This window comes from Nyctibius grandis, chromosome 13 (genome assembly GCF_013368605.1).
Source record: "Nyctibius grandis isolate bNycGra1 chromosome 13, bNycGra1.pri, whole genome shotgun sequence".
In the NCBI taxonomy this organism is placed as follows: domain Eukaryota; kingdom Metazoa; phylum Chordata; class Aves; order Nyctibiiformes; family Nyctibiidae; genus Nyctibius; species Nyctibius grandis.
In genome coordinates, this window is record NC_090670.1 from 10,045,144 (window position 1) to 10,064,107 (window position 18,964).

The following is an 18,964-nucleotide window of genomic DNA, read 5'->3' on the forward strand; positions in this document are numbered from 1 at the left end:
CCCAAATCCTCTATCAGAAAAAGCATTTGCTGATACTGGAAGATAATGGCTTGGAGCTGCCCATCAAAGGGGACATGAATGTCAGTGGAAGCCAGGAGCTGGTCACTCTTTGGGACTGCTCAGAGGTGTGCAAGTGGGTAAGAGGCCTCTCTGGGCAGGAGAAGGCTTCAGCTAGGTACCTTAAGGGGTCCTTCCCTGATGTAAAGCCAAGTAGGAATGCAGATACAGTCTGAGCCAGTGAAGCAGCTTGTGAAGAATGTGGTGGAGCCCTTGAATCAAAACAGCGTGTCATTCCAGCAGGTCTGCCTTCTTGCAGCTGGGATGAGGCTGGAGAATGTGCTGTCCCCCTCTGCCCTGGGGGTGCTCTGTGCACCACAGCTCAGCAGAGGTCTTGCAGAAGATGAGACCGGTTCAGAGCCTCAGTCATGTTGCTTTGGAGTGGAGGCAGGTAAGGAGATCAGAGAGAAATGGAGGAAGGAGTGTAGAGCACAGATTCCACTAGCCTGGTTAGACACATGGAGAGCAAGTTGGGGATGTTTTTAAAACTACTCAGGAGACAGTCTAATTCATGAAATTGCACAGTATGCGTTCAGCCAGAAAACCTGCATTCAAAGCCTTGGATACTCGATATTCACTATCTAATAAAGAATACAGTTGAAAAATAATAGTGTTAAAATGGTTAATGCAAGTAACTCTGGAAAGGGATCTTAAGGCTCTTGCTTCAAAATTTAAATCAGTCTCCAAAAATGGGGGATTAGGAGGAGATCCTTAGGGGAACTGTCTGTCCCTCATCTGTTCTTTGGGTACTTCTTGGGGCTTCCTGCAAGCACGTAACAGTATGTGCTGTTGGAGGTGGTGTGTGAAAGCACAGCGGGGAAGTCTGTTGCCCTGCTTCATGTGGCTTTTGTGGTGGAGTAGCTGGTGCATGGGGAAGGCAGGCTGGGGATTGGGGAGATGGTGGGGTGCACGCTGCCTGCTCCAGAGCTGTCCTGGCAGGCCAGTCTGTCCCCAGGTGCCATGTACTATTTTTTCGCCCTCTACTGCTATGATAAGACCAGCAGCCATAGGCCTGGCTTTTAACGGGTGGGCTGTAGGAGCTGTGACAGTAACTATTGCTGCAGTGTGGCTTGCTGTTCTCTGCAGGCTAGGACACACCATTCCTACCACCACGCAGCTTGGGGACGCCTCGGCTGTTACAAAAGCAGTCCTGGCTGTGCCTGCCAGTACGCCTTTCTGCTACAGGCTGTTGCAAGAAACTCGGTGACTGTTTTGGACGTGTGCCTGCATCCTCCCCTCAGTAATTCCAGGTAAGGTCACATTGGCCTGGCTCCTGTGTGGGTGTGCTGGACATCCTGGAGGGTTCCTGCAGAGGAAAGGTACCCCAGGCTCTGGCAGCTCTCCTCCTTCCAGGCACAGAGCAATAGAGAAGAATATCTTAGTCCAAGCAAATGGAGGGTGCAAGGGGCACCAGGGCAGGGTCCTGAGTGCTGAAGGTGCCAGACTCGTGGCATGCCCCGTGGCTTAGACTCATCTGCTTACCTGGAATGGTGTAGTCCCTGCACTGCCCTTCCCAGGAAGCCTCAAAGCCTGGGTGTCAGTGAGTGCAACAGCTTCACAGCCTGGCCAGGCACAGGAGGGGAGCAGGGGGGTTTGATAAGGTGAAGGACTAGCTCATGGGTTCAAAAACTAACCTGTAGTTACTGGTGTGGGTGTAGAACAGCCCTGAAGTGTCTGATCAACAAGACCCTTCCAGGCTTCTACAGTAACACAATCCCCCGTACTTGAGCTATCTTCTACAAGACCTATTTGGGACATGGCAGTAACTTTGCTGGGTCTGCAGGGATGGGAGTAGATGATTGCTTCAGCTCTTGCTTTCTAGCTCTGAGATCACGTGGGGATGTTTTCTTCTTGCCGGGGAGCTGAGGCTGGCAGTCTCCCCTGGCATTGCCAGCAGCTGTGCTTGTTTCTGGTCAGGGTTGACAGCCCATGGAGCCTGTCGTCCTACTGCTGTGACTGGTGCTTGTTCTGCAAGCCAGAGCAAGCGGCAGCTGCCCTGGCTCCTGCAAGGCCACCTCTTTGTACACAAAAGGAGAGGGACGGGGGGCAGAAGGGAACCTGCTTCGCGTCTCCTGGGGATGGGCAGACCTTCGCCCCCAGCCAGCGCCATGCTGTCACTGCCTTCTCCCTTCTCTCCCCAGCAGCACGGGGTGATGGCAGGCGGTGAGAATGCTGCTGCTGGCAGTGTGCTGGGAGCCAGCACCGGGCTGCGCAGAGCTGCGGATGCGCTGCTTGCTTCAGGAGCGGTGAGAGCCCTGCGGAGACCTGGCTGCTGTGGCTCATCCCAGCCCTGCAGGGGACAGGGCTGCTTTCGCAGGGGCAGGGGAAGGGCTGGTAATATGGCTGGCAGGCAGCCGGGCTACAGCTAACAGTGAGCAGGACACTCAGGTGCCCCGATCCATGCCCAGCCCTTACTGGGGCTAAATGATGGTACAGCAGTGCCTGTCCCAGTACTATCGAGCCAAGCCTGGTGGCAGCTGTCCCAGCACCAGTCATCCTGGCACCAGTACTGACTCAGCCAGTACTGCCCAGCACCAGTTGTCCTGGTGTTTTACTGCCCAGGCACCAGCTTGGCCCAGTATAAGCTGGCCCGGCCAGCACCTGCAGTGTGGCTGGGGAAAGAGCTGGTCCTGGTTTCTGGCCTTGCTCGCTGAGCACCCGCCTGTGGCTGCCAGCAAAATGCTTCTTCCTCAGCTGCAGAAGCAGCACCCATACCTTGCCCACCCATGGCCAGGTACCTGGCAGGAGAGAAGCTAGCTCCTTCCTCTGGCACCCTCCTGCTTGCCAGAGCACTGCAGGCCCTCGAAAACCTTCCCTCTTTTCCTATTGAACATGCAATGCTGCAGGAGTTGCTCATCCGAGCATGGGAAGAGGACGTAGATGAGCTGAACAGGATGGGTCCAGCCTCAGTGACCAGCTGCTGGCCCTGGACTAGAGCTGTTGGTGTAGAATCCCGCTGCAGCTGGGAACATCAGGTTTCCTGGAGCTGAAGCCATCTCAGGGCTGCAGTCAGCCAGGCACTGCTGTCCTGCCTTCAGAGCAGCTGGGTAAGTTTGGCTCCCCTTCCCAACATCTGGCAGAAATAAACACACATCCATGTCAAACATAATATATTTATAGCAAAAATAGGCTTTTTCTGTTGCTTCCCTACACAAGGTTTTCTCCCCGTACATTTACGCAGTAAACAGGTCGACTGAAGCAGTGTGTGCTGGGCTGACTTGACAGCTGCCCTTGCTTCAGGCTCCCACTTCTCACAGGTGGCCTCATTCCCCTTCCATGGCTGCTCTATGGAGCCTGCGCCCGATTCCTCGTACCGCCACAGCCATGGGCTGCAGCGCGGGCAGGGAGTAGCCCTGGGACAGGGGGGAGCAGAGGGCAAGGCTGGTGCATGGGCTGCCTCTGCTAAACGGGGAGAACCCTGGGAGACACCCCCTCCAGCCCAGGTTCAAGGAGAAGCTTCCCGTAGCTCACCTGTGCTGACTGCAGGCTCCTCCACCACGCTGTTAAGCAGCAAGTGACTGGGCACAGGACCTCAGCCCTCTCATGGTGGTAAGATACAAGACATGTTAACTCAAGAAGCCTTCCTTGTTTCTCCTGCCCCTCCGCTGATGGGAGGCAGAGGGCCTTTGGGGCAAGCTCCCCAAAGACTGCCCAGAGTCCCCTGCAGAAACCTCCAGAGCCTGAACACCATCAGAGACCTTCTCACCCTGCTGTCAGAGAAGGCAGAGCACTAGGGCACCCTGCCAGCAAGAGCTTCACAGTTTGGAGTTCGCCTGGGTCCTCGCTTGTCCCTCCCAAAGGGATTTGGCACATAGACCTAAAGGGCAGGACACGTGAGCAGCAAGTGCATCCCCTTCTCGTCCCAGGCTGGGGAAGGGCCCTTGCTTGGAGCCAGCGTTCCTCCATGCCTGATCACGCAACTCAGGCCGTTGCAACGCACCCGCAAGCTGCCCGCGCTGTTCCCAAGCAAGATGCATCACCCCACCAAGGCCAGGCGCCAGAGGGTGGCTCAGGAGCAGGGCAGCCGCTGCAGCACAGAGCAGGAAGCCAGCTCTCCCTCCTGCCCTCCCTACAGCGGCCAAGGCTCCCGCAGCACCCGGGTGAGGAGCTTCTGCTTGCAGGGGAGCATCCCTCTAAACCGGCCCCAGTCCCCCCCTCACCTCCCTCTCCCTCCCGCCCCGTCTTTGGCAGTCCTCCTTGGACATGTTCAAGTCTCCAGCATCACACCGACATCGCAGCAGCATGGACTTGCCTCACAGTTTGGTAATTGCACGTAACGGGGCTACTCAGCGAGCCCCACAAGGGGAGGGGGGGGAGGAACAAGACAGTCAAGTAAACTAAATTGAGTAATCCCTCGCCGTCTGTCCCAGCATGACAGGTCACACATGAGTCCAGGGAGAGAGGATGCTGCCCGGCCCTGCCGCAGCGCAGCTCCCCGCTGTCTAGGAGATCATGTACTGGGTGATGGCCTGCAACGCATACAGCAGCTCTGCCTGCATGCGGGCTTCCAGGATGAGCAAGTTCACATGGACCTGAGGGAGAAGCAAGAAAGGTTCAGGCAGCCGCAGTGTGCTGCGGGCAGCAACGCAAGCACGCGCCCACCCAGGCTAGGGAGTCTTTTGGCATGGGACAAAATGCTACCCATTTTTCCAGCACAAGCAGCTGCCCTTTCCCCCTCCTCCCTGCAAGCTGTGGCTGCTTCCCAGAGCCATGTGCTGGGGAGTCCCCGGCACACTCGGCACCAGCATACCAGGCTGGCACTGGCACAGTTCCTGCCGCCCACAGCAGCCGCTCCTGCGAGTTACAGCTGGACCGAGGGCTCGCCTGGAGGCACTCACCAATGGGGTAATGGACTTGGAGATCCCCGTGCTGCTGGTGGCCCCTGTGCTCATCACACTGGGGGCAGCCCCATGCCACGCTAAGCCCAACTCCTTACAAACAGCCAGTTTCCATTTTCCCCCTCACCTGCCTCGGAGTGGTTTGGTAGCTCAAAGGTTTCCTGTACACCCCCCAAAGCACCCCAGCCTGCAGCCCCTGCCTGCTCCCGGCCCCACCACAGCTGGTCAGAGCCAGGGGCTGGCTGTCCCACCTTTTCACTGTGCTTGAACTGCTTCCAGAACCTGTCAAACATTTCTGGGTTTGTCTTCTCTGGGTAGCAGGTTACAGTTTTAATGTAAACTTTGAGCATTCGCTCCAGGAGCTGATTCACTTCTGCATAGTCGTAGTCATCGTACCTGCGGGGAGCACAGGGGCGAGTCACAGCCAGCACCATGTCCCTGCGGAGCACCTTGCCCATGGTCTGCCCAGGGCATGGCACAGCTGCAGGGACACAGCAGTGGCCACCAGGTACTGAAGCCCCGTCCCCAAAGCACCCTGCCCTGGCCAGAGAAGGTGAGTATCTCTTCCCTGCCTGGCCCAACATTCAGGCAGGTGATTCACCTCTGTCTCATTTCCAAGCCTATCTGCTAGACAGCCCGAGTGTCCTACCCTCCTCCCGCCTCGGTCAGCTCGGTTTTCTCCCCTGGACCATGGGTTGGTTTCCCTACCTAATGCCAAACATGCAGTGGATGTAGTTCCAGATGCCCCGCTTGAAGACAGAGGGTTCACAGCCTTGCCGCTTGGCCATGGCACTGCTTTGCAGTCCATCCACCATCCGAAACTTCTCATCCAGGAGATGCCCAATGTCAGAGTAGAGCCGGTTGACCAGCGAGAAACCATGGTCTTCCCAGGAGTAATCCTGTTGAGCAGAGCAAGAGGCTTTTGCAACTGCAGAAAAGGAGCCTGGGGCATGTTCCCAGGAAGAAGGGCTGGAGACCTCGGGATACAGCAGAGTTCAATAGGTTTGCTCTGGGGGCAACTCTGCCACAAACCACAACATCCCTCATCAGGCAGCTTTTGAATGATTTTGACCCTTGCCTCCGTGAGAGAGAGACATGAAAAAAATCACAGAATCACAGAATGGTTTGGGTTCGAAGGGACCTTAAAGATCATCTAATTCCAACCCCCTGCCACAGGCAGGGACACCTTCCACTAGACCAGGTTGCTCAGAGCCCCATCCAACCTGGCCTTGAACACTGCCAGGGAGGGGGCATCCACAGCAGCCCTTGGCGACAGAAGTCACCAGTCACCTCCCTCTCCCCAGCCCTAGTGGGGCAGGTCCCCTCTCAGAGCTGAGCTTCCTCACTCAGGCATTTTGCAAAAGCAGCTGTGCCAGATCTGGGCTGCATGGGCACCCCTGCGATGGAGGGGAGAGGGGAGAGGGGAGAGCCTGGGCTGCTGCCCGCCCAGAGAGCAGGAACCTCACCTGGACTCTGAATACCTGCGTCTGATCCTCATCGCGCCGGGCAAAGTCCTGGTATCCAAAGTCAGGGTCCTGCATGTAGCATGCAAGGTTGGTGGCACCGGTGACTTCCCCGTCGGTATCTGCGAGAGGGGAGAGCCCCGCAGACGGGTCAGAGCTATGCTTAGCTGCCCTGTTCCCAGCTGCAGGATGTGTTGAAAGCTGTGCCTTGCTGTGCCTCTTTGGGGAGCACCACTGCCGCCTTCCCCACCAGCATCCCAGGAGCCCCACTCTGAACCATACATCATGGGAAATAAAGTATAGATGTGGGGGAGCAACACGCAGGTATGCCATATGAACTCCCATCCTGCACACTCACCTCCACTCCCTGTCCCTCACCTTCCTCTCGGTCCTGCTGCAGCAGCCTCGTCTCCTCCCTGCCCTCGGTCTCCACATGGATCTTCTGCATGCGTTCCCGGAGGGAATCCAGCTCCATGCAGGAGTCCAGGGACTGCACAGATACAGGCTCAGGGGTGAGGGCAGTGGTCCCAGCCGTGCTCCCCGTCCCCCCATGGACCCACCCTTGGGGGCTCACCCGCTTGCGGTTGATGCGCAGCAGCTCCTGGCTGCAGCCGTTGCCGGCGGTGGCTTCGCAGAAGCACTGGTTCCCGGGCGACAAGGGCTTCAGCAAGCCTCGTCCCCCCAGCCCCTCGTCCTGCTCGCAGCCACAGCCAAAGACAAAGCTGGCGAGCGCATGGCAGTGCGCCAGGAGGACGACAGCGTGCACCAGCTCCGCTAGCGACCAGCTCCACTCGCTGATTTTCAGCAGCTTCTGCAGGACACAGACAGACCAGTGATGCGACGCAGGCAGGCACCCGGCACCCCCTTGGGATGCTGGTGTCCCTGCCGCTGCCCTGGTCCCTGGCTGATAGCCCCCCCCAATACCTCAATGTGCTCCTTCGTGATGAGCCATGGCCGGTGTGCCAGGATCTTGTTGATCTCATTGAGGTTGCGGAGTTTGGGGGGGATGAAGTCAAGGCCGCGCAGCCACTGGGGATCACCCCCTGCCCGCAGGAACTGCAGCACATGCAGGTTCACCAGGTACCGGCACTGGTGCCGGGCAGCTGCCTGCAAGAGCAGCATGTCAGCATCCCCACGCCAGCAGGACAGGCGTCCTGGGACCCTGCACCCACCTCTTGCCCAACCTCCAGGACATCATGATTTTGGCCTGTGCAGAGAAGCTCATGGCACAGGCTGTCCTGGCAGAGCGAGAGCGGGGAGCCTCGTAGGGCTGAGCCCCTGCCCCCTCTGACGTTTCCCAGCAGGGCTCACCATGATGGCGATGTAGTGCCGGCAGTCAAAGGGCAGCGGGCCGTCCATGTGCATCAGGTAGTGTTGCGTCTTGAGGAAGCTGTCGAGGTACTGCGGGTGGTAGCCCATCTGCTGGGTCACTGCCTCCAGCCGCCCCCGGCTCGCCAGCACCTTCACGAAGAGGAACTGGGGGCGCTCAGGGTCGCTGCCGGACATCTTCGCTACCTGCGGGGAACACGCTCTGCTTAGCTCTGGAGCAGCCCCCACTGCAGCAGCCCATCCCAGCCAAGCCTGGGCTCTGCGAGGGGCTGGGATCCTCTCTCCCAGCTTGGTGCTCCCAGAGGGACACCAGCAGGTCAGAAGCCACCGCAGAGGGCTCAGGCTTGGGTCAGGGAGCTGGGCAGAGCACTGCTTGGCAGGGTCACTGCTAGTGGGAGGACAGGCTGCAAGAAACACAGGTTGGTCTCCGCCTGGGAGAGGGCATTGCCTGGGGAGCGGAAGCAAAGGGCAAAGCAGGAGTGATGTTTCCTTGCAGCCTTAGAGGCAAATACAAGGCTGGAGCAGGAGAAACACAACAGATGAAAGACCTTCCAGAAGGGAACAGCCCATCAGCCTTACTGCCAGGCCCCTGCACCGCCAGCACCAAGCCCTCCTGCCCAGCACTGGGATGGGGGGAGAGCTGTGGAGCCAGCTGAGCTGCTCCTGGGCTCCTGCCCCAGCAAGCCAAGGGGCAAATGACATCCTAGCACCCACCACATGGTCAGGAACATACGTAGGGGCTCAGAGGTCTCCCCACGCGCTGCCCAAGGGGATAGCATGGGAGCACGTCCCACAGCACATGGGTGCATGGCACAGATGGCACTGGGTGCGCCCACTGGTGAAAACACAGATGGGCAACTCGGCAAAGGGGGGTCCCTACATCCCCAGCAGCGCCCACCCCAGCCCTGCGCCAGCACCCCAGGCGAGCACAGCCCCGAGCCACACCGTCCCAGTCCCTCCCGAGAGGGTGATGGGAGCAGAGGGTGGGGATGTGCAAAAGGCGCCCGGGCAGCTGCTGCGCCCCAACAGCCCCACTGCCACACCTCCCACCCGACAGCGGGGTCTGTGCCCACAGCTCACCTGCACCAGGGTGTGGGTACAGCAGGCGTTAACCCTTGTCACACGGAAGTCACGGCTCCCACTCGCACACGGGAGCCCAGGCAGCACCCTTGGATGCAGAGGGTGCGCCTCCCCTCCCAGGCTTGAACCGAAATCTCCCCTGGGAGCAACTGGCCTCACTGACAGCGCCGTCATCTTCCTCCCACCCGTCTCTGGTGCAGTCACCTGAACGCTGGTGACCAGGGCATAGTGACCACGGTGACACAGCAGCAAATCAAGAGCACGTCTGCAAACCAGCCCCTGCTTCACCATGACCCTGGGTTGTCACTGCTGACCAGGGCACATGCACAGCCCGCAGAGCCCCAACCAGGAACGCTGATGCCTGTGCACCTCACCTTGCCAGCAGCTATCTTGCCAATCAGAGAGCTACATCAGGCCTTAATTTCTGCAGTGGCTCAGCGTGCCACCACAAGGCGACCCAGAGGGTTGGGGCAGCGCCGGCAGAGGCAGAAAAGCTGTGGGGTGCAGAGCAGGGCACCTCGGGGTGAGGGGGAGGCAGAGCAGGGCTGAGCTGTGCAGAAGCACAGAGTAGTCACTCCCGCAGAGGCAGTGCAGGAAGCAGCTCTGGCTATTTTCTACCATCGTCCACTTGTGACGAACACACCATTGCTCAGGTGTGAAGAGATTTACTTGATGCCATTTGGACCTTCCTCTTTGCTTTTGGCCAAAGGGGTCAAAAAACCCCCAAAAACTCAAATTAAAATGGGGAGGGATGAAAACTACCAGCTTCTGTATCCCATGGGAGAAGGTACAATCCAGAAGTGACCTGTGAAAGTCCCCCGCAAAGTCCCTCTGCTCGGGGAAATGAGCTGCCCTGAGGACACCCATGGGGCTACAGCCACTGTTCTCCTTCTGGTGGGCAGAGGTGGAGGAGCCAGGGGCCCTTCCACTCCCCCTGGGGGAAGGTGGTCCCCAGTAAGGAGGCATGTAACCAGCCCAGGGCTCAGCCTCCGGGGCCACCAGCTCTTCTCGCTCTGCTTGTCCAGGTGATGATGGAGCGAGGGATCAGGCAGACATGGGTCGGAAGGGGAGGATGAAGTAAGGTTCAGGGCAGCCCCCCACCTTGGCCCTTGGTCACGCTCTCCTGTCTGCTCCCCACATCACCAGCTCAGCCCAGGGTCTCTCCTGCCTGCACCACCAGCCATGTCCCCTCAGCTTTGCCTCCCCAGCCTCCTGCATCACCCCCGGCACCACCTTTCTCACCCTCCCCGGCCATAACCCTCCTCCCCTGCACCCACTCACAGCCCTGGGCGGTGGGAGCATCGCCTCCTTCCCCGAGGTCCCTGAACCCCAATAGACACCCCGACCCCACACCCACCTCCAGCCTCACCCCCTCCCTGCCCGGACAGGTGCTGCTGGAGGAACGATGCCCCGGCGCTGCCCGGCCAGCCAATCGCCGGGCAGCGGTTTGCATGTAAAGCAGGCAGAAGGATGGAGGAGCCCAGCCGGTCCTGCACCCGGGAACAAGCCCGGGCAGCGCCGGGAGCCGAGGGACGCCGCATCGCCCCCCCCTCCCGGCCGGTCAAGACTCCGCGGTGTGAACCCCGCCACCCCCCGGGGCTCCATCCCTCCGCGAGGTGAGACGGCGGCTCCGCCGGTACCGGTGGCTCCGCCGGTGATGCTCGCTGGGGTCGCGCCCGCGGCGGGCACCTCTCGCCCGGCCCCCCGCCCCGGTCCTCGCGGGGACGGCAAAGTGCTAGTGCCCGCGGCAGGGGTGCCCGTGGCAGGGGTCCCTACGGCGGTGCCGGTCCCGGTGCCGGCGGCCGGTAACCGGGGCCCCATTGTGCGGACGGCGGCAGCGCCCCCGGTGCGCGGCGCGGGCAGTGCAGGCGGAGAGAGAAAAACAAGTTTGATTGGCAGTGATGGAGGCACGGCGCCTCCCGCATCCCGCACAAAGGGGACGGGGACGGCGCCGCCGCACCGGTACCGGGCCGCCGGCCACCGCATCAGGAGAGCGCAGCCCCGCCGGCCTCGCGTACCGCCCGCGGGCGGCGGGAATGCCCTGGCCTGCTGGTGCCGGAGCCGGGCCGGGCCGGTGGCGGCGAGCAGGGCCGACGCCGGTGCTCCGGTACGGGCTCCGGTGGCGGTGGGGCGGGTCCTACCTGCCCCGGCAGCCGCTGGCACCGGCTTCCTCGGGGGTGTTCTGCGCTCTGGGGACACACGATCATGGTGGAGCCGGGCCGTGCCGTGCGCGGTACCGGTGACCGGCGCCGGTCCTGCCCGCCCCGTCCCGGCCGCCGCCAGCGCTGAGCCGGGCACCGCGGCAGCCCGAGCCGTGGGGGGCGTGCCTGCCGCCCCGCCTCCACCAATCACCGCTGCGGGGGGGCGGGGCCGCCGGCGCCGCGCCGCCAATCGGCCGCGAGGGGGCGGAGGCTCGGCGCACCACGTGGGCAGGGATGGAAAGTTACCCGTCCGTCAAGGGCGGAGGCCCCGCCCACCCCGGGCAGGGGGCGGGGCCGGATCTGCCCTGCCGCTGGGGGGCGCTGCGGGGCCGGGGGGGGCCGCGCTGTCCCCCGTCCCCTTGTCCTCGTCCCCTCCCTCGGCTGCCGCCAGCCCCGGCCAAGCCCTGCCTGTCCCCAGTGGTGGCCACAGCCCCGGGCGGTGCGTGGTGGGGATGGCCCCAGCCTTTATGGTGCCTCAGCGCTGCCTGTCCCGCTGGCCCGGCCGCGGACGCGCTCTGGAGGGTGAAGCTGCCTTGTGCCCGGTCCCCTCTGTCTCTGCTCTGCCTGGGCCTCATAGGGATGGGGCAGTGGGGCATGAGGGTGACAGGGCATGGGGACAGGACAGCAGGGCACAAGGGGGACAGGGTGTGGGGACAACGGGCACGGGGACAGGGCAGCTCCTGCCATGAGCCACATGCCCATGAGGTGCTGGAGGCCACAGGGGTGGGAAGGTCCCCTAGTCAGGGCTGGCCTGTGGCTGACAGTGTCCCCCTGTCCCCAGGGAAGAGGTGGCCTCAGTGAAGGTGGACAAGGCCATGCTGGCTGCCCTGGGGGCCACCGGCAGCCCCTTACTGCTCCTTGGCCTTGCACCATGGAGGGCAGCATCTCCATGTCCAGCGTCCTCTCCCTTGGCATCTCTGGGGCGCTGGTCTGCCTCCTGTGCAGGCGCTTGCCCTGCAGCCGCAGGACCTCTGCCACCAGAGATGGGGCTGGGGGTTTGGTGGCAGCCCCCGGCCCCAGCGCTGGGCCCCCACGCCTGTGCCCACCCGCCTGTTGCTCTCCATCCCCATCTCCTCGCCCACCTCTCAGCGCTGGGCTGGGGTACTCCAGGAGGGGTGTGAAGGACCAGCATGTGTGCTCCTCCTTGGTCCCTGCAGGATGGCCTCATGGTCACTCCTGCCCGCTGCACCCCACTGCCCTGTGCGCTGCCGGGACCCCCAGGGACCGGGGGGCTCCACTTGCCTGGACATCTACCAGGTGCTCCAGACCCCACCCTGCACACACAGTAGGTGCCACGCGCCTGGAGGAACTCCCTGGCCCTCTCGCCCAGGCTGGTCACCTGGAAGAGCGTCTTGGGAATGCCTAGCTCCTCACAGAGGTCGATGACATCTGGAAAAGCCGGGGGGACATGGGCTGCTGGCGTGGTGAGTCAGGGACACCCCACCTCACCGCTGTGCCCACGGCACGGGGAGCCTGTGCAGCATCCCACTGGAGATGGGATGAAGCACTGGTGCTGCTGCCAAGGCAGGGGGGCAGCTGCAGCCCCGCAGCCAGGGCTCACCGGTGTCAGGGACCCCCACCATCCTCCTCAAGTAGGAAAGCAGCCGCAGGACAGCGCAGCTGGTGTTGGCCAGAGAGCTCTGGTCATCTGCAGGGAGAGCGGCTGTGGCTGAGGGCAGCAGGCAGCCCAAGCAGTGGCCACAGAGCCCTGAGGCCAAGCCGACTGCCCGGCAAGACCACAGAGCGTCCCCTCCATGCCCAGGCAGCTGGCACCCAAGGGGTGGCCGGGAGGGGACGCACTCCCGTGCTTGATGTAGATGAACATGTAGCTGCAGTGGGGCTGGGACCATGGGGCTGGGGTGGTGGGGCTGGACCCCACCCCGCGGCGTTTTTGAGGTCAGAGGTGGGCAAGGCACGGGGCTTCCCCCAGACCCTGCGAGACGAGCCCGGACGAGGTCCCAGCGCACCAGAGCTTTATTGCAGTGGGAAACCCGGGGTGCAGGCGAAGGAGCAGTGATGCCCCGGGGGGTCAGCCAGGCTTGCCCGGTGCCTGGGGGGCAGCAGCTTGGGGCCGGGGTGACACGGTGGCTTGGCCTCTCTGGCCCTTGGCACTCCTCAGCTCCAGTGGTGGGTTGGCTGGTGGGTCCTGCCTGCTTGGCCACAGCTGGGCTTGGCATCAGCGAGGGTCAGGCCCCTGGGCTGCCCCCTCACTGGGACACGTCCCTGGGTGTGCTTGTGGGCTCCTCAGAGCAAGGAGGAGGGCTCGGCAAGCCCCCCGCAGCTCCGACGTGCCCAGCGCAGGGGCCCACGGGAGAGCAGGGTGGGAGCCCGTCAGCCCTCCCACGGCTCTGCTCCGCCACAGCAACCCCACGAGGGATCCTGCATGCAGCAGGGCTCATGGTGGGATGTCACCCTACCCTCCTGGACACTCCAAGGACAGGGCAGGGGCTGGCACGCCGTGCAGTGCACCCAGTGTGCTGCAACGCACCCAGAGAGGCACCCAGTGCCCCCGATGCATCACATAGAGCACCCAGTGCAACAAACAGTGCACCCAGGGTGCTACACACTGCTCCCAGTGCACTGCCCAGTGCACCCAGCACCCTGCAGTGCAGTACAGCAGCTGTGTCGTGGGGGGCTGAGCGTGACTGTGGCAGGGAGCAGGGCTGGGGGTCTCAGGCATTTGACAGAGGCAGGGTGGGAGTGGGGAGCGAGGCCTGCGGGGCAGCAAGGTTTCAGGCAGAGGGGGTGTGGAGCATGCAGGGCGCAGGGGTGCAGGAGCGTGTCACGCTCCCACATAGCTGTTCTTGCAGGAGCTGTGCTCGGGGGGGGCTGCCAGGGCCCTGGGCATCACCGATGGCGAGTAGTTGCTGTTCTCCCAGGGGGGCTCGTAGCTGTCCTTGAGGGGCAGCTCGCTCACGTAGCAGATGCTCTCGCTATAGTTGGGCTTGAAGCTCTCCACAACATCTTTAGGGACTCCAGCCCATTCCTCCAGGGAGCAGAATGGGGTGAGAGGAACCACCACCCAGCCCAGCCCAGCCCAGTCCCAACCCCGCAGGGCAGGGGGTGAGCCCGGGGCAGGGCTGCCTGCGGCTGCTTACCTGGAAGTTGCCATTGTGGGTGATGAAGAGCTCGTCGAAGTTCTTGCTGGGGTTGGGGATTCGGGGCATGAGGATGACCCACACCCTGCGCGGGAGAGATGTGTCGGAAGGGAAGAGTCCCAGCGCTGCTGCCCCCCACCAGCCCCCCACGCTCACCTCTCCATGCGCACTAGCAGGACAACAAGGACCAGCAAGAGCAGGCAGGAGGCAATGGGGATTAATACCGTGTGGATCCAGAACATGTGCAGATGCTCTTCCGTCATCCCTGGAAAGAGCCAGGGTGACACGGAACCCCGGCTGGCGCACTGCCACGGCAGTGGAGTGGGCACGCCGGTGGCCCTTCATGGGTGGCCGTGGGAGCTCGGCATCATCCACAGCAAGGCTCAGCTGGGACCGGAGGATGGAGAAGGGGCCCATCCCCAAGCCCTGCCATGCTGTCACCACAACTGGCTGGTGACCCTGTCCTGGACCGGCCATGTCAAGGCAGCCCTCCAAAAGTCAGCAGGTCCCACTGGCAAGGGACTTCCAGAAGTGTTTAGCTTCCAGAAGTGCAAAGGACGCAGGACCCGATGCTGCTGCCTGTGCCCCAGGCGCCCAGATGGCTCTTGCCCCTACAGCTGCTGCCTCGTGCCAGTTTTCGACTTGCTTGGCCATCCCTCGCCTGCTGAGCCCCACTATGCCCCAGCCCAGCCCATCCCACCACAGCCCCCAGGACCTACCCTTGCTCGTGGAGTTGCTGCCCCAGACCACAGGGATGCTCCACTCGCTCCAGAGCTGGGTACTGCCACAGTAGCTGTTGATCTTGCTGCGCACATAGAAGGTGTAGTACTTCTCGTAGTCCACGCTGGGGAAGGAGAAGACGTCTCCTTTCACTTGGTGCTCCTGCAGAGAGACATGGGCCATGTGATGAGGGCAGTACTGCCATGGAGGCTGGTGCATGGCTTGTCCCCAGGCACAACCGCCAGGGTGCTGCATCTGAGGGGCTCTCACCGTCCAGCTGGTGTCCTTGTTGCTCTTGTACTTGACGGCATGCTCCAGGCACTGGGCTTTGGGGTACGGGGAGGTCCAGCTCAGCTGCAGCTGGTTGCTGCTCATGTTGCGGATGGTCAGGTTGACAGGTGCCTCCGGTTTCACTGCCAGGCACACGTGATGCCTGGTGAGTGCCGTCCCCATGCCCCAGTGGCCCTGCCGCCAGCTGGGATGTGATGGGGCAGTCCTGGGGACCCACAGCCCCTCTCCTGCCCAACAGCAGCCCCACAGAGGAGAGGGTGTGCCCCCCACCACTCCATACCCAGGTCCTGCAGCTCCATGCGCTCACTGGGGATCTCCAGGGTCTTGCCGCCGAGGCTGGCATTGACGAGGACACGGAAAGGCTGGAACTGGATGATTTCACTCTGGTTGAAGTGGCAGCCGACACTGACGCCCTGGTCCTGCAGGTAGTGCTTGCACTCCACCACAGGGGACCTGTTCTCGTACCTGTGCCACAGTGGGTTACTGGGGCTCCCTGAGTTGCCCCACACCACAGCGCTCCTTGGGACCCCTCTCCCTGGTGCATCCCATCCCGTTTGCCCTGGAGACAGAGCCTCCCCCACTTTGGGCTTGGGAAGAGAAGCAGGCTGATGCCGGGAACAGCAATGCTGGCAGGAGCCCCCGTGCGGCAACCCACCACTGGGACAGGGGCACCTACCAGTAGTAGAGGGAGTAGTTGGCCTTGAGCGTCTCTCTTCTCCCCCACATGCAGGTCATGTACTCCTCGTTGAAGAGGACACACTCCACCCCTGCAAGGGACAGGCACCGCTGGGCACCACGGTGGTGAGCAGCTGCACGAGGGCCCAGAGGTGTACCAGGGAGACATGGCACATGCCAGTGGTCCCTGCACATCCCCATCAGCCTTCCTCCATGTGTGCCAAACAAGCCCAGCTCTTCCCAGCAGAGCTGCAATGCAGCCTGCCTGCAATGCCAGGCCCCCACCACCCCATTCACACATGCTGTGTCAGCGATGCCTGGCTGCCAGCAGCCCCACATCTTCCTCTGAAGGACTGCTGGCCAAGCAGCTGTCCCTTCTGCATCTGTGCCATTGGCTCCTCTTGCTCCAGACATGCCATTTCACCCCAATTCCTCCATCCACTCCCCTTAGTCACCCCATGGTTGCTGTTTGCAGCCCCTGGCACTGTGGGACAGGACAGAAATGCCTCCCTGCCAACCCATTTTTCTTGTCCAATATAAAAATAAAGAGCTTTCCAGGATTTGTTCCTGATGTCTCCATCCTGGCTAAATTCATCTCACTGTTACCCTTTTGGGTGGTTGTGGGTGCCCATATGTTCACGTGTTTGGGTGATGGGGGCTATGCCAGGCTGTGCTTCCCACTGCAGCCCCTCTGCCACAGGGCCAGGGGCTGAGCCCTGGCAGTTCAATCTTCGCAGGAAACACTACTGAGCCCTAGGAGGCTGAGCAGCTGCTCCAGGTGCCCACGCCAGCATCTCTGCCCCCTCCTTCCGCTGCGCTGCATCGGTCCTGATCCTGCCCACGCAGCTGGAGGCCACATCCTGGGCTGGCTGGGAGCTGCAGGGGCACCTGGGTGGTGCTGGTCCCTGTGCCAGGCATCATGCTGCAGTGCCCTTTGGCAGCTGCTAGCATGGCTCACCACAGGACGAACATCTCCGATAGACTGAGGCACCTCACAGAGCCCTTACAAGTGCCAAACCGGCTGCTGGCAGCTGAGAGTTTTACTGGAGGCTCCCAGAAAATTGTTTTTTTCCCCCTAAAAATCAGGCAATGGGACACCTGATCCCTTCTGAGGCCAAACCCATCAGCCAGCACTGTGGGGGCATGAGAAAGCCAGAGCTGGGCTTTCCTGGGTTGTAATCACGCGGAGATGGAGGGCACCTTCCCGGCAGCCCAGGGGAAGTCCAGGGATACAGAGGGGCTGCATTTCCACAGAAAGGTGGTGGTTTACTGATAGCCAGCCGAGAAGTGGATTCTTTCTTGGAAAACAACGGCTGGGGCGAGCGTGTCGGGTGGAAAGAGGAGCTTCTATCCCCTGTCCCCCGTCCCCCGTCCCCAGCGTGTGCGTGGCTCTGCTGACGTGACCGGGATGGAAAGGGCGGCTGGTGCAGATCCGCCGGCTGCCGCCCTGCCCGGCTGATGCACAGGCCGATAGGATCTGCGTATCACATCCTGCCACTGCCCCCCACCCCGATGCACCACAGGGGACCCCCATGGCCAGGGTCCCTCCTGGCAGCAGTGCCTACAGGGCAGCAGGGCCAGTAGCCATGGGGTCGATGGTGCCAGCAATACTTCAGCTCCGGGGCAGGAGCAAGGACACCCAACAGGGCTCCCTGGCACAGCCTGGCTCTCCTGGCAGCCCCACTGCAAGGGACCATGTGGGTGCCGGGGGTCCCGGGGCACATCGGGGCGGTCCCGGGGTCTCTAGCACACGCCACAATGTCTCGCCAGCCTATGCAGCCCCACATCCTGTCCTCCTCGTCCGCCATCACCGGGGAGCGTCATTCCCCAGCTCCACCACCCATGGAGCACCGTGGCTTCCCGTCCCCCCTGGGGTCCACGTGCCCCCTTACCTGAGGGACTGCGGGCAGCGGCAATGCAGGGGCCCAGCCCACAGAGGAGGAGGAGGATGGGCGCGAGGATGGTGCCGGGCTCTGCCATGGTGGGGAGAGCTGTGGGGCGCGTGTCAACAGCCTCTGCGCACAGCCCACCGCGCAGGGCTGCTGGCTTCCGCACCGCGCTGCTTCCTGCCCCACGCGCCGCCCGCCACCACGGGGCCCACCCCACCAGGGCCCCACGGGACACTCCAGTGGGGACCGTGGCTCATGACACCGGGGCCCCACGGCTCACTCCAATAGGGCCCCCCGGCTCACCCCACTGGGGCCCCACCACCCTTCCTGCCCAGGCCCCACAGCTCACCTCTCAGGGCCCCACCACCCTTCCTGCCCAGGCCCCCCCAGCTCACCCCTCAGGGTCCCACCACCTGTCCTACTGGGACCCCCCAGTTCATCCTGCCATGTTCCCACGGCTCACCCCACCATGCTGCAGGGCTCACCCCCACAGGGCTGCACCCCGGGAGCAGGGCCACTGCGGGGATCCCAACCCACCTGACCATGGGTGTCCTGGGCTGGGTCCCCAAGAACTGGGCAGAACGGGGGGTCACTGGGGCAGTCCTGGAGAGCAGCTACGAGGAGACAGTCACAAAGGGTCTCACGGCGACAGCTGTAGGGAGTTGGGGGCAGTTACAGGAAGTGGTTGCAGGGGCTAGCAATGGTGCCAGTGATGGGGGTGTGGTCAGGGGGGATGGTGGCCATGAGGCCACCATGGGTGGCCACAGGGGAAGGTGTCCTGGGCAGCGGGGGCAGCTAGGGGCGGTGGACTGCGGGGCGGTCCTCGGGATAAAACTTCTCCGAAAAGGTTGCCAAGCAGTGGAACAGGCTGCCCAGGGAAGTGGTGGAGTCACCATCCCTGGAGGTATTTAAAAAGACGAGCAGATGTGGTGCTTAGGGACATGGTTTAGTGGTGGACTTGGCAGTGCCAGGTTAATGGTTGGACTCGATGATCTTAAAGGTCCTTCCCAACCAAAACCATCCCATTATTCCATCACTCCATAATGACGACGGTAAGCGGGGTGTGTCACGTGACCTCAGCCCAGCGCGCCGCCGGCGCAGCGCCTCCGGCAGGGGGCGCCGTCCGCCCTCGGGCCGCCCCGTCCATCTTCGGCTCTTTCCGCCTCCGCTTGGCGCAGGCTCGGGCGCTCCCCGGCGGCGCTCGGCACTCTTCGTCTTGCCTCGGCCCGGCTTCGGGGCGCTCCGGCTCCCCTCGGCGCCGCACATCGCAGCCGCGCGTAGCTCCTGCCTCTCCGGCGGCGCTCGGGCGGCCCCGGCGCAGGG

General features: G+C 62.5%; 3 protein-coding genes across 3 annotated transcripts; all 3 read right to left on the reverse strand.

Annotated features, from left to right (window-relative positions):
• Positions 1–4,255: 4,255 nt before the first annotated feature.
• Positions 4,256–11,048, reverse strand: LOC137669656 (sestrin-3-like). Its single transcript, XM_068411872.1, has 9 exons — positions 10,909–11,048; positions 7,670–7,873; positions 7,283–7,465; positions 6,933–7,169; positions 6,737–6,848; positions 6,362–6,480; positions 5,604–5,794; positions 5,147–5,291; positions 4,256–4,589 (listed from the first exon to the last, which is right to left on the reverse strand). The coding sequence occupies exons 1-9, from the start codon at positions 10,972–10,974 to the stop codon at positions 4,500–4,502; spliced, it is 1,347 nt and encodes a 448-aa protein (XP_068267973.1). The 5' UTR covers positions 10,975–11,048; the 3' UTR covers positions 4,256–4,499.
• Positions 11,049–11,433: 385 nt separating this feature from the next.
• Positions 11,434–12,793, reverse strand: C13HXorf65 (chromosome 13 CXorf65 homolog). The gene is given in 6 exon segments (XM_068412140.1): positions 11,434–11,532; positions 11,821–11,939; positions 12,051–12,119; positions 12,223–12,357; positions 12,530–12,674; positions 12,677–12,793. Coding segments are annotated over 6 exon segments (684 nt in total).
• Positions 12,794–13,639: 846 nt separating this feature from the next.
• Positions 13,640–17,732, reverse strand: IL2RG (interleukin 2 receptor subunit gamma). Its single transcript, XM_068412061.1, has 8 exons — positions 17,645–17,732; positions 15,754–15,844; positions 15,358–15,542; positions 15,057–15,199; positions 14,786–14,948; positions 14,223–14,331; positions 14,067–14,151; positions 13,640–13,954 (listed from the first exon to the last, which is right to left on the reverse strand). The coding sequence occupies exons 1-8, from the start codon at positions 17,730–17,732 to the stop codon at positions 13,751–13,753; spliced, it is 1,068 nt and encodes a 355-aa protein (XP_068268162.1). The 3' UTR covers positions 13,640–13,750.
• Between the last annotated feature and the right edge of the window lie 1,232 nt (positions 17,733–18,964).

Excerpts from the sequence above, each read along its gene's own strand:
- LOC137669656 (XM_068411872.1), bottom strand. The coding sequence starts at position 10,974 with ATGATCGTGTGTCCCCAGAGCGCAGAACACCCCCGAGGAAGCCGGTGC. Across the intron at positions 7,466-7,669 it reads GGCACTACATCGCCATCATG|GCAGCTGCCCGGCACCAGTG; the intron begins GTGAGCCCTGCT and ends CTGCTCTTGCAG. Across the intron at positions 5,795-6,361 it reads CGCAGGTATTCAGAGTCCAG|GATTACTCCTGGGAAGACCA; the intron begins GTGAGGTTCCTG and ends TCTGCTCAACAG.
- IL2RG (XM_068412061.1), bottom strand. The coding sequence starts at position 17,732 with ATGGCAGAGCCCGGCACCATCCTCGCGCCCATCCTCCTCCTCCTCTGT. Across the intron at positions 15,845-17,644 it reads CGCTGCCCGCAGTCCCTCAG|GGGTGGAGTGTGTCCTCTTC; the intron begins GTAAGGGGGCAC and ends TGTCCCTTGCAG. Across the intron at positions 14,332-14,785 it reads CAGCAACTCCACGAGCAAGG|GGATGACGGAAGAGCATCTG; the intron begins GTAGGTCCTGGG and ends GGCTCTTTCCAG.